Genomic DNA, 14910 nt, shown 5'->3' with positions numbered 1-14910 from the left:
ATCTAACTCCAACTGACAATGAATTGAAACTGTTATTTGTTAATTTACCAATGATTTGAGAAAACTATAGAAAATAGATATTGCCTTCAACATTCAAGTGTTTTATTATGAGAAACGAATAGAATTCACAACAAGAATTACTAAAGTTTTCACTATCTGTAGAAACGTCGCTAGTATTTGAAAGAAGGAGCATTTATCTATTACCTTTCCCTAATTTTATATTTTCAATATTTTATATTTTATATCAAATTATTTAATCTGACTCTTGCAATCGTTGTCTGAAGGAGTATAGTATCATCTTCACACGCGTAAACGAACTTAACAAAGGTACCGGATTACGCTCTTCAGGGCGTGGACATATCTCCCGACTACTCGAATTACAAAGTACACTGACAGAGAGAATTCGAGTAAACCGAAATTATCTAAGAGTTCTTATTCGTTTATTCATATTTCTTAAAATCGGTCAATTTTTTACACGCATTATTTTTAGGCTGACTTTTTATAGTTGTCGAATTTTAATGTATGAATACAGAAAATGAAGAAAATGAATACTAATTAATATTCGTATGTCGGTTGTCCCGTCCTCTGCCTTTAGAACGCTTTTAGCGTTAGTAATACGAAGGAGGGAATTCAAAGGTTTCACGTAAGTCGAACGTGAACCGTGGAGACCCTTGTCGTGAAGGCAACCCTTTTACGCGGAACGGACGAACGCGGAAGCAACGCGCGTCGTATTGATCACGTACCACGGATTTACCGACACCGGATAAAGCTTCCGGGCAAAGAATCAAATTCAGTCCTTCCTGCGTTTTGATGAACGTCTTCGACGTCATTAAATCCAAAAAACCGATGGCACTTGTTATTCAAAACAAGAGAACCTTCTGCCAAATTAAAATATGTGACCTTTTATATTTTGACGAACTTAAAATTATGCTGTGACAATTGGATGAAGCTTAATAATTGATATATTACCAGCATTGAAACACTTTAGATAATGAATAATAGATAAGCAAAGTTTTAGGTATACCATTAACAGAAAAGGTCATTTGTTGATACTATGAAATGCTTCAGAAACGCGTTCAAGTGACTGATTATGCGAACGTTCTGACAGCATGCAGTTTATATTATGCAAATTTAATAAAAATATTAAAGAAGGGGGATTATTTTCTTATACCGCGTTGTTCTGTCCCCGCCCCTTATGCAAACCATACGTTCTATCCCCACCACTTATACAAATACGTCTGGGTTAGGTCTAGGTTAAGTCTGGATTAGGTCTTCTACATTTTTTTCGACTTTCTTTTTTGTCTTCAGTTCCAGTGGCAAAAGCTCACTGAGTCATGGGTAAATGGCGGGGATAGAATAAACCAGTACCCTATTTTTTATTGGTTGACGTAATTTTCCACCTTATGATATTGAAACCGTAAAAAATCGCAATACATTTGTTAATCATGTTTCAGTTCTGTGATATATGATTTTTTATAAATATAAACTAATTATACTTTATCGGATTGTTTAGATATTGTTGTTCAACATTTGATAGAATAAATGATACGATTAAATAAAATGCTATTTTTAATTACTTTTTAATGCAATTACATGTTCAGAATTACATATTTCGTGAATTACTAACTTATTAATACTGCAAATAAATATTTTTTCAAATTGGCTTGCTCCGTCGGTAATAGTAATCAGTAATAATCAAATATTCATCTGAACTATAAATATTCACTATGAATAAGTATACAATTAATACACCATTAATATAAACATGAACAAATTAGTTAAGAGACACCACTATTGGTGTGAAGCACACAATAGACTATTTAAATGTGAAGCACACAATAGAAGTCATTTCAATTTCCACTAAGGAAAAACGTTGCAGAATTAACACGTTGGCGAGCATACAAGTCACAGACACCATAAGTTCTTTCACTATTCCAGAATCACCGCATGAGACGTTTTTAACCCAGAAAGTTTGCATCGTGTGAGGATGACACAGTGCATATTATTGTTTGTTTTAATTAAGATCGAGATAATACACTTTTAGACACTAACTATACAAAAGAGGAGAAAGGCTGCTAATATGTTCACAATCCAGCTAACATTTTTACAATTGTTTCCGAAAATTAGCAGTTCCATGAAAAAATGCTGAAAAATTAATGCAAGAAATGCGGTATGAACCCACTAACAGCTGGATAGAAATTCAACAATGTACTATTTAGTAATATATTTGGAAAACCGTTATCTTATTTTCCGTGCGGCCTCTATCTACGTATACTATGTACACCGGGCTGGAAATGATCAAATCCAGAAATGACGTAACCTCTCAAAGCAAGTTTAAACAACTCCTGAACTTCACCTGCTGTGTATAAAACGCAGAAAGAAAGAATTTACCATAAAAAGTCTGTTTTCATGAATCCCGTTAGAGTATTTGACCATCCATGATCGAGAGTGATCGATGTGAAAATTCCATCTTCTCGTTATCATAATAATCATGTTTATTCACTATTCAAATGCCAAGAAGATATATCGTTACGATGTAATTATTTGATGCCGGTTTAAACATGAAAGAATAATAGATAGACGAAAATGTATCAGCTAGTTTTTGCACTCACGCACAGAGCCATCTAACATTCCCTTCTACGTATCACATTTACGATATTTGCACACTATTTGCACACTGGAAAATTCTATCTTTAGTAAAAACGGCATTCCATTAGGTAATTTTGAATGTGCTACCAAAACAATAGAAAAAACGGACAAAACGCATTGATAATGGGTTGCATCCGCAGTTAAAGATCATTAAAAGTATCCCAGAAAGTATTGAATTTCTACTAATTGTTCACTTGTAAAGAGTCTATACTTTAAAATCTTTGTGATATTTTAATCGACGATGGTTCAAAGATGAACAGTACCAAAGCAAATGCGAATGGACGCCGCTCTGCACTTCGCGGATACACCTACGAAAATTGATATTCTAATTCACGAAATGCTCCAGGTAGGAGCGATCGACTGTATTACCGACATCTTTCCCGACGAAACAATGAATCCCGAGCACAAGGGAATGCGTGCCAATTTCGAGAAGCATATATGGTTCAGGGATAAGAAATTCTAATCGTTAAAAGGACGGTCGAGACACCCACATGAGAGAGGAATGAAAAGTTTCGTATGGTTGTGCATATACGTGTCTCCAAGTAGCATATCAGGAAAAATCAAGGAGATACGAGTCATGACTATTTTACACGATGAACCGGCATGCAGGTCGTGTTGCGCACGCCAAGAAACGCACGCGCATACACGGCCACCGCGAAGCTTTACGCACCCACACACATATATATCCCGTGAACACTCACACCAGGTCGGGACAATGCGTCAAAGGAGGCGGTAATCATCGGTTCTGATGTAGGATCAGAGGGGTAGAAGTATATTCCCAATGACAAGGCGAAAAACAGCGGACGTGTATGGGAGCCAGGCTCAATTGGGACAGTTCGTTAATGGATCCGTCGGAAATGAAGATAGGGGATCACTTACAACGGATTCTCGCTGATATTTTTCACAGACACGGCGGGAAAATCGTCCAGCTAGCGTCGCGTATGATCGTAGAATTATGCTAACTGTCGGCCGAGAAAGGTTTCTGTTATGAAATTGAAAAGCAACAGATATACCCGACATAATAACCCAGACGGCGAGTCAGCCGTGCCATTCGACCGTTCGATTTTTCCATGCCAACCTCAATATCCCCACTATGAACTTCCGCGATAGGATCACCACCCTCTTTACAAAAAAACAGATTATTTAATGAAGGTATCGGCGGCGTGATCGAATACTCGAATATTTGTGAAATAGGAGGGAATTGAGACGTCCCAAGCACACCCACGACATCGCGAATGAACGATAGCAGTAGGCGCGGCTTTTCACCCCATACCGAGAGAAAACGGTTTCGTGTCACTGATTTTCCACATACCTAGGTTATCCGAGCGTGTCCTCTTCGTCGATGATAACCGTGTTGTCCGCGTATGAAATTCACGGTGCCGATTTAACACATAATCGCGAACTTCTCGCGTTCTCGGCACTTTTCAGCTCGTGCTTGTCGCACGCCAACCGAGTCCGCCATCTTGGGGCAACCGCCAAATCCCCCCAGGCAAGACAATTGTTTCCCATGAAATGTCACTAGCCATCCTTTCGCCCCTTTTCTTCTTCTGATCTGTGTTTTCACCCTTCCAATGGAGGTGACTATATTTCGCTTTATTCCACTCGTTTCTATAAAATAAATAATTTTCTATAATTACGTTCTCATCAATAATATCCTTTTCATTTTAATCCATGTGTTACATTTTTATATGCTCGTTCATTATGAATATTTATTATACTCGTAAGGCTCAGCTGCACTGTGTTTTTGTTTTATTGTTCTCAAAAACTCTGTTGGTAAATATAAACCCAATTTCGTGGAAATAGGAATATCGTTCGTACTGAGACAATTATATATGAACTTGTCCTTTACGAATGTAACTATTTCTTTTTATAAATTCACTAGAATTTTCGTCTCTTCTATATATCTTGTATTATTAATACATTTCTCGAATTTTGATTACTTTTCAGAAATATTGATGACTGTTCATTCATTTTCTTTTATAAAACATTAAATGAGAAAGAATGAGAAAGAATTTATATACATTTCAATGAAGCATTTCTTCATTTAAATTTGTTTAGACGACACAGTTAATAGTATATAAGTAATATAATAGTATAATTTAAATTGTTCTCTCGAATACAATTATTTTTTTCGCTAATTAGGTTAATTATGCAATCTCAGTTGCGACACTTATATGTAATCGATCAAACACATATTATTGATATGCATTACTGAAAGAAGATACAATTTAAACGAACACTGAATTACATTTGTACAAAATTTCATGTAATGTTCATTATGCTATGCAATTATGAAATTTACAATATTTAATGAAACAATTTGTTTTTACGTACAAATATATCCCCTAGTTTATAATAGTTTAATTGGCTATTAACCCTCCATTTATTTTTGAGCTATTACGGATATTAAAAAATATATTATAACTATATTTAAAATTTTAATGCCTCTTTGTTACAGTTACCGATTTAAATTATCACGTGTACATAATAATTAGAACATACTGAAAACTATGTATATGCGGAATTCTAGCAATTTTGAAACATAATACACTAAAATTCAAAATACCATATTATAAGTAAATTATTTAATAATAAAATTTAAAGGAATTTGTCAAAATCGATGCATAAATAATAAATAAATGAACACCCGTCATTTTAAACTCCAGAAATGCAAACTGTAAACCGACAGACTAGGGAGTCGAACGGGACACCAATCCATAAGGGGCTTCCACAAAGTGATAAAAAATATATATATTTATTGACGCATTCACATACAATACACAGAATGAAATTTACAAAGTATATGTATGTTACAACCAATTATGTTATTAACTTTTGCGTTCAAATCAGTTATAATAATTATATGAATACTTCATCTTAATAAACGTCATAGATTTAAGATATAATAGAGTCCGTCTATTTTATGATACTTTCTGCGTACTGATTAGAATATTACTGATAGTTCACATTTTATGTAATTATTAGCAAGAATAAAGTATCTTATACTACATTCATACTCTCTGAAAATCCCTCTCTTTACAGAACAAAACTAAAAACAAAAGATAGAATATATGTGATCATCTCTCAAGTAATGTATAGTATTTACTTAATTGTAACTACTACAAAATATTTTGTTCAAAAAGAAATCTTTTTTATGTCAATTTCTCACTTGCAGCACTAGGTGCGCTGTAAAACAATTAATTTTTATGCGAGTGTTATTATCTATAGTTGTTTATGATACAAAGCAATTTAAGCAATCGATTTCTTGAATTGTGCCTATCAACTTCCAAAGGAATGACATTGTTAACTAAAGCAAATTGTACCAATAAATTTTTTGTTAACAATATCAAAGTTCGCCTATGTTTTAGACACATAAAAAATATTTTAGCAATGTAATTTTAAATTAAACACATACTTCAACTATATTTTTAAAAATATTACAGTTAAACATATAATTGCAATTTTCGGTTTAGCAAATTTTATGTATTTAACTGTAGCTGGTTAGAATATTTATTTTCATTTTTATTTTTATTACTAATTACTTGAAAAAATTACATTTATTTAAGAATTTTTTGAAAATGACTGTAACTTAATGAATTATACAATTCGATCAATGAATTTTCAACCTGTATTTTTAAATAGGAAGTATTACATAAGTATTTACCTACACAAGATAAAGTGATCGTATTTCTTACTTTCGCATAGCTTAGTAGTAATGAAAGATTAAAGGACTCGTACATTTCCTCGATAACATAAACAAGATATTGGAAGATAAATAAAAACTAAAAGCAAAACAATTAAACCGGACTTTTTTAGATTAACCTTATAAATGAATCTCGGTATCAGATACGAGAACAAATCGCTCTATCGTTATTTAAATAAGCATGCATGAATAAAATTTCATAATTGTATAACCATTTGGCATTTAAATATCGGCATGTAAATTCAAACATTGTAAAACTGAGATTAAATAGGTGTATGAAATGTATAGGAAAGGTACCTAACTTACTCCCCTCACGCTAGTAACTCGCAAAACAGTGTTCCCCCACTATCTCTACACAAGCAACAGCTCGAGACTGTGTATGTGAGCAGTTCTATGAATGTTCAATGCTCAGGTAAAAGTAGGTATGGAGAGGGCAAGTTTTCGCGAGGAGAATGTCACTGGAGCGTCTGTGGGCACCGATTTAGATCCTCTTGGTGTATAATGTTCTCCTCAATTTAACTTGAACCAGTGTATTTTTGCTTATAAACATTTTTCCAAAACTAAGTTAGTTAGACATAATTCTGTTAAAAATAATTATTATATTCTATTAACAAATAAAATTATACAAAATAAGGTGTGGGCTCAACACTTTTACTATACTCGCACATTCATATAATCACGTAAGGCTAATATCTCTACAAGCTTTATATCTACGTAATATGTACGTATGTTATTTTTATAGAAATTAGTATAATTATTAAAGTATTAAATAAGTAAATAATTAGGAAATATGATACATTTGTACTTAAACAATTCTCATAACCAAAAGACTGATTTGTTTTTTATTTGTTATCAAAAAGTGATAAAAAATACGTGTTATAAATACTAATGGGTACTAACATTGTGTATTTTTTATAAAAAAAAAACAGTAGAATAAACATGAACGTTAATATGAATGAAAATTTTACACTAAATTATCATTAACGTAAGATTTCTGTACTGTTACGCAAAATGCACCTTGTACTGTTGATATGAAACGTAAACAGTAAAGTAACACATTAGCATTAGTATCAGTTAATCTCTTTTCGCTTTCGTCACAAAAAAGCAGTCGATCTTCGGAAGCAATTAAACCGGAACTATTAACTTGTCAATCGCAGCAATCCTTTGAAGTTAAAATCCCCATTGAATATTGTTATTTGATATAAATTTGTTATTCATTATCCGTTAATGGTACCATTGACAAAATTCAATTTTTCTTTAATATGGTCAAATCTGATAATAACTCTGACTTTTTCCATTCATGAAAATACTAAACATTTATTCAATCTTTGCCAGAAGATGTTTGACCTAGTCTTGTAAAATGACTTTGCAAATTCATCGCCTAGAAACGCAAGAATAGAGTCGAGAGTACATTGTCGTGCGTCCTATATTTACGTAAGACCAATTTTCTGTTAAATTGAGAAATACAAATGACAACCGCTCACTTCTGAATACTTACCACCGTTTCGCAATTGAAAATTTCCTATCTGACGTAGTTTTATTATATTTTTTTATTCCGCACATAAACATTTTCAGAATTCAGTTATTACCGTACTGGGTGTATTAAAATAAAAATATAATGAAACATGTTAACTATAATAAAATTATTTATTACGCGTAAGAATTTATTGGAAGATGCATTTTATAGTACCTGAGAATCGTTGCAAAACATGTTGCCTCTCTTCTTTCGTCATTATAGTACCTATATAACTACTTCGCTCAACCTTTACTTCTGTGACAAATGAATTTACATTTACGTCGTGGATCAGAGATTACGTAATTTTTTTCTGTTAGATTATGAGGACTATAAGATGACCAGATCAAATAATTCGTAACACACAGTGTTCTGGAAAAGTACTGCTGCAGTACTTACAATATTTTTGTGTAAAATCGTGTAAATCAGACACAAGGCGATATCATATTTCATCGAACTGTTTTTTGGAAATTTAACTTGAAATTTACAGCTTTAGGTTCATAAATTAATCACAAAATTATTCATAATCATAAGTTTACATTATCTACGTTAAAAAAAAATTCTACTATTCAAATTCATTGTCTGCACACTTCTCGAGAGAAAACGAAACGAGAATATAGAAAATAACATGCAAGAAACAACAAATTTTTGAAAAATATTGTGCTATATTTTTCAAAACGATTTATTCGGTCATAAGTGTTCTTTGTTGGAAGCAGGAAATTGTGATGAACGCAGTAAAACTTACTGATCGACAAAACAAAATAATTAACATAATAATAAAAGAACAATTCTGAAACCGCTTCTTTTCAAATACATCATTTCATAGTTCGTAGAATACTTAAACATGTATGGTATTTGTAAGGAGTTGCGAAATAAAAGACGCTTATTAGCAAAGTCAATCATAAAAGAACTTTAGACTTTACAAAAATGATAAATGGAAATACTGGGTAATCTGAGACGAAATATGAATGCACTTTGCAAAGTAAAAGGTGAATTTTAGTTTACAGAAGCATAAGAATGTATTAGACGTTGTAACTATTAAATATGGAGATAATGGAGCAATGACACGTGGATGTATGTAATGTATGGAATTCAATAAAAAAATGAAATTGTTTATGAGAAATTTTTAACCAATATTTATGTGTAGCCCTTTAGTACAACCTACAGAAAAAGTTAATTTAATCTTCTAACAACAATATACAAACTCCATATCAGTTGTTACTTGTTTTTATTAAAAATACAATAGAGAAATTCGATTATACAAGTATTTTAAAATGTATAGAAAACGATTCTTGTGTACCGCTTAAATTATTTATCAATGAACTATTTTTAATAAGTTGCATAGGTTATCAGTGCTTTCATAATCCGAGTTTGAGGTCAATGAACATTTGTAATATAAACTAGATGAAAAGCTTAACAACCAACTATAAGAAGGTACAAAAAAAATAGAATCGAGAAACTACATTTAAGAACATGGTAAAAAAGTTCATAAATTAAAAATAAATCAGTGTATTAAATATTCAATTATTTGAAAGTGGTAACAAAGACAAAAATTATATACACAATACACAGTAAAATGATTTAATATTTTATGTAGATATGATAACACTTTCGCTTAGGTAAAAAGGATATGTAACGATTGAAGTATTTTTATAAAAACTGAAATAAACTGGTGAATTTTATAATGAATCCATACGTGGTGGTATCATAGAACATTGTCTACGGCTTTTTGTTTGACACTGTAGATATATCGAGGAATCTGAATAGGACAAAGGTCACCTGTTAGATACGAGCGTTTTTATGAAACGGATGATTATGAAAATTACTATGTACATGTTCTTTTTACGACGTAGGAATAAAATTCTTAATTCAACTGATAAATATTTCAATTATTTTTAAGAATTAGTTATAATAATTTTACGAAACCATTTCGTAATTTTTATTGTAGTAAAGGTAATTGTTATAACCGGTAATGAAAAGAAATTTTACCATCTGTATAATAAATTTCGTCGAAGAAGTTAATAAACATAATATAATTTACATGTTTTGCCCGGAGAAATTCATAGTTCTTATGAATGGCGAACAGATCGACAGACAGCGGATGGCTTTACGATTTGTGATATAACCTCATTAGTTATCAAAATTAAATATATTTCAGAGAGAAAATTAATATACTATTCATTTTGTATAATATATTCCCCAAATTATTATTTTGAAGTTAAAAATTTATATCATTTTTAGAAATAAATAATATAGTAAAATAAAAAGTTACAATTTCACATATATTCGGTTCGATATAATAGGTTAAATTACACTACGATGTGTATATTGATAAGAAAGTACAGTAAAATGTTGCGTAAGAAAAAAAAATTCTACAAATATAAATTTTTAAACCGACATGAAGCTTGAATTTACCGCAGGATAAGGCAGGAACATAACTTACAATTGTATATGTCAATATGGCGCGTAAATGTTAGTCACGTGATAGGAAGTTGCTGTAATGTTTAGTGTATTGTAATATTATTTTTTGTATGTAATGCGTATATATGTTAGCACTAGATTTGGCTTAATCACTGACTTGATTTATGTCTTGAAGCAGTACATCAAAAAATTTTTTTTTATTCGTACATTCAGTAATTCCATCTAGCCTTACACCAGGTTCTCTGGACTGTACGAACGTCTTGCCATCTCAGTTTTCAACGAACCAGCAACCTGCTGCAATCGCTGTTGTCGGTTATTCCATATTTGAACGTAGTATAGTAATATATAATTAGTATTAACAAAAACTCTTTTTTCTACCATAAGTTTCAAAGTGAAATTTTGTAGAAAAGTTTTAATTGAGGAATTACGACGATGTCAGATATAACAAAATTCTACAACGGTAAAACTATTTTTCTCACCGGCGGGACAGGTTTCCTTGGAATATGTTTGATCGACAAAATATTACGCACATTACCTGACATAAAGAAAATTTATTTATTGCTGCGAGTGAAAAAGGGAAAGCAAATAGAGGACAGATTGGAAGAAATCAAAAAAAATTCGGTACGCATGTATAACACGCATTCATTTTTTTCATAACTAAATCAGAAATATCTGATAAAATTCGTTTTAGTTTGTACATTTAATATTTGTTTAATAAAAGTTACTCATTTTCATCTATTATTATTCATATTTTACATTCTTTTTATGGTAAAAGGGATTTTTGTTTCTCGTGTATGTTCTAAAATAAACGATTCTCGATCATATTTTTTGTTTCATTAAGCATAAATGTGACAATTATTTTAACGTTCCTTTCGCTTTTATTTATATTAAGCAATAATTAGAACAATTAGTAGTTTTTGCCACGTAAAGAATCTAACGCCGGTCATTGACACCTCCAGAGAAACTATGAATTCCAATTGTTTATAATTTTATTTTTATTTCAGGAAAAATTTGATCTATAACTTCAATTATACAAATTTACTTTATCCAAAATTCTGTTAAGTGTTTATTAGTATTTTTTAATTTATTGATCATATAAATTGACTAAAACAAATTTTTTTGAAGAAGTATTTTACAATATTGATATATTATGAAATTAAACTGGTTTTTATTGGACAATTTTAGGTATTCAATAGATTAAAAGAAGAAGACAAAGCTCATCTTTTTGACAAATTAGTTCCTGTTGCTGGTGATATAGGAGAAGAGAATTTAGGATTATCATCTGCAGATAGATTGACTATAGTTGAAGAAGTTCAAATTGTTTTCCATTCTGCAGCAACATTAGATTTTCAAGCAGATTTGAAATCTACTACTAATAGCAACTTGTTGGGTACACGCAGAGTTGTGGAACTATGTCAGGAAATAAGGGATTTAAAAGTAAACCACTTTATGTTTATTATAGAATTCACAAGTTTTTCAAGTTCATTTAATGAGTTTTGTTATATTAAGTAACATTATTTGCCTTATTGAATAATTTATTTTTATCTATCATTTAGGCAATGGTACATGTTTCTAGCGCTTATGTCAACTCATATTTACTTGAAGCAGAAGAACGTATATATCCTGCCCCGTGTGATGTAAATGAATTGTTAAAATTAGTTGAATCATTAGATGATGCAACTTTAATAGCTCAAACACCAGATATAATAAAGGAACATCCAAACTCTTATACATTTACAAAACATTTAGCTGAGCATGAAGTTAAAAATGGACGCATTCCAGCTACTATTGTACGTCCATCCATGAGTATGTATATTACATACAGGAATATTTCTGCATAAGTAACTGGTTTCGTTTAGAGTTAATGAAGTTTGTCATGCATACATTACCTTATTACCATATCATGTATGTGTATATAGTTACGGGAGCATGGAAAGAACCAGTCCCCGGATGGACAATATCAAAGAATGGTCCACAAGGATTCTTAATGGGTGCTAGCAAAGGTGTAATAAGAAGATTACCACTCGCGAAACATTTAGTTTATGATTATATCCCAGTAGATATTGTTGTAAACAATCTTATTGCTGCAGCTTATGCAGTTCACAGAGATGGGTAATTAAACATTTTATCAAAAAAATAATAACACAGTTAAAAAAAGAGTTTTGCAATAGTAATATACTATTAATATATACTTCTGTTATAGTGGAAGAGAATTAAAAGTACATCATTGTACAAGCAGTACAACTAATCCGTTTAAATGGGTGGACATAGAGGACCAAATGAATGTTTACTTACGTAAATTCCCATTAAAAAGTGCAGTATGGTATCCTCATATAAAACTGGTGTCATCAATATTTTTATTCAAGCTTTCAGCATTTTTTGTACATTTTATTCCTGCATATATCTTGGATACTGTTGCTAGATTAGCAGGAGGAAAACCAATGTATGTTTTCAATTTTAAATTAAATAATTATACGTTACTTAATATTAACTATTATTTAGTTGTATGCTTAGCATACAAAATAAAATTAACAGAAGAATTAATTTACAGATTAGTAAGAATGCATACCAATGTGAATAACTCCCTAGCTCGTTTGGAAAAGTTTATCTTTACTGAATGGAAGTTTCACAATCCTTGTCAGATGGAGTTATATGAGTCTTTATCAGAGGATGATAAACAGTTATTTAATTTAGATATTAAGTCGTTGCTATGGGTAGACTATTTTAGAGATTTAACACTAGGGGTCAGAACATACTTGCACAATGAGTCTCCAAAAACATTAGCGAAAGCACGTTCCAAAGATAAAAAGTGAGTATACTTACGACTAAACGAACTAATCTATATTTTATTAAAAACAAATCGTACAAGCATGTCTTCATTATTTATATATCTTTTAACATTTTCAGATTAATGATTGCACATTTGGGTTTACAAGCTGCAATATTGGCATTTATTTGGTGGTTGGTGAAAACTATTTTTGCTACTACTTGGACCAAGACGGGATTAGTTGTCCCAATTATTTACTTCCTCTTTGATCAGTTGTAAAAATTACAGTTTGGACTGCTTCTAATTTAAATGTATGAATAGTAGTCGAACAAATTTCTGTTTCTGAACATACATCAAACACGCGGGATACATTCTTATTAAAGCAGAATGAAATTAATTCACTGAAGGCATAATGGTATTTACATATTGTCACACATTGTCATGCATTCGTTACATACTCCTGACGGTGTTGGGAAACAAAACAAATTAAGTATTATGCTTGAATACTGTTTTATATATTTTAATATGTTATTGTTTATAATAAAGAAATAATATAAATACAGTATGTGTATAGTTGAAAATTGAGATTGAATGTTATCATTATTTTTATATCAGATTAGAAAAGTATGTATAGTTTGTATGTATGTATATTTTTGGTATATTTTTAACTACAAAAAGGTTTATTGTAAAAATATTACTTATTTAAGTATATTGCATTTTATTTCTTATGCCTACTGTTTTATTTAACATGTTCAGTGCGACATGTACCACATATATATATTAAATATATATATATTAAAAACTTTTAGAAAATATTTTAATTTTGCAAAAAAGAAATGAATGATTTTCTTTCTGATAAAGTAGTAACGATATATTAGAATCAGTTTTTAAGTTTATATTTCCTCATCATTAAAGATAACCAAAAGTGGTTCAGGGTCGGAAAAAAGTAAGTATTGTATATTGTCCAAGAATTCTCAACTTTTGAGAAACACTGCTGTCTAAAAATCTTTGACCAACCGCGATTAAGTACAATTAAGAAACTTTTGAGATCACATGTAGAAAAGAAGGCTTTTACTGTCCAAGAAGTCCATTTCAGTAGGAACAATAAAATATTCTCAATCCGAAAAATCCCAGGAAACTGAATATTTGATCTATAGTAAGACTACATGGCGCATCCCATTGTTCACTACTTGTTGATGTTCGCCGTTTCTCGTCATTTTTTCTTGTTTGCTACTGTTCCTCACTGTTCTTTACTGCTTCATTACGCCAGATACTGAGCGGAACTACACGATAATTGATAAATTCAGAGCATCAAGAATTTGTTAATTGATAAATTTGTTATTTATGATTATTTAATGGTTGTAATAATCGCATTCTACACGAATTTGTTGCACACTTTCTTTGCTAATTTTTTAAAGCACCATGCTTTAAATATAACTAATAGAAAACAAGATATTAATGAAAATCGAAATACGGGTGGCTATTTAATATACATTGAAATAACCTGAAACAGTACAGATTAATAATAAATAATAAAGGAAAAACGAAGAACAAACATTAATAAATATATCAGTGCACAGGATCAGGAATATAAGTAGAATTTCACGATTTGAATCTAAACTGAATTTTTGCCTTATTTTACTATCTTACGCTAATCTCTAACATGAATATGCTGTCATTATTAGATTAGAATTTGAGCGCGTTTACTTTGAATTTCATTTATTATGTAGCTATTTTGAAAACGTAAACTTTATACCCCGAAGGAAGCTACTGCATGCGAGACTTAATTGTAGACAATAAAAGAAGAGACAAGGAAGGGATGCGCATAATAAGAAACATTATGATTCTTACTAGAAA

General features: G+C 30.9%; 2 protein-coding genes across 3 annotated transcripts in view; one reads left to right on the top strand and one right to left on the bottom strand.

The window, feature by feature from the left end:
* The window catches only part of FAR1 (fatty acyl-CoA reductase 1), a 97064-nt gene extending 92906 nt beyond the window's left edge, over positions 1-4158 (bottom strand). For both annotated transcript variants that reach the window (XM_076367948.1, XM_076367949.1), the window contains exon 1: positions 3962-4158. The gene's annotated coding sequence lies outside the window, so the exon portion shown is untranslated. The remainder of the gene's footprint in view (positions 1-3961) is intronic.
* Positions 4159-10362: 6204 nt separating this feature from the next.
* On the top strand, positions 10363-13762 carry LOC116424789 (putative fatty acyl-CoA reductase CG8306). The gene is made up of 7 exons (XM_031971670.2): positions 10363-10907; positions 11472-11723; positions 11843-12092; positions 12206-12398; positions 12490-12729; positions 12838-13095; positions 13194-13762. The coding sequence occupies exons 1-7, from the start codon at positions 10719-10721 to the stop codon at positions 13330-13332; spliced, it is 1521 nt and encodes a 506-aa protein (XP_031827530.1). The 5' UTR covers positions 10363-10718; the 3' UTR covers positions 13333-13762.
* The last annotated feature ends 1148 nt before the right edge of the window (positions 13763-14910 follow it).

This window comes from Nomia melanderi, chromosome 5 (genome assembly GCF_051020985.1).
Source record: "Nomia melanderi isolate GNS246 chromosome 5, iyNomMela1, whole genome shotgun sequence".
In the NCBI taxonomy this organism is placed as follows: domain Eukaryota; kingdom Metazoa; phylum Arthropoda; class Insecta; order Hymenoptera; family Halictidae; genus Nomia; species Nomia melanderi.
The sequence above is the reverse complement of the archived record's forward strand: the minus strand, read 5'-3'. Positions and strand labels throughout refer to the sequence as shown.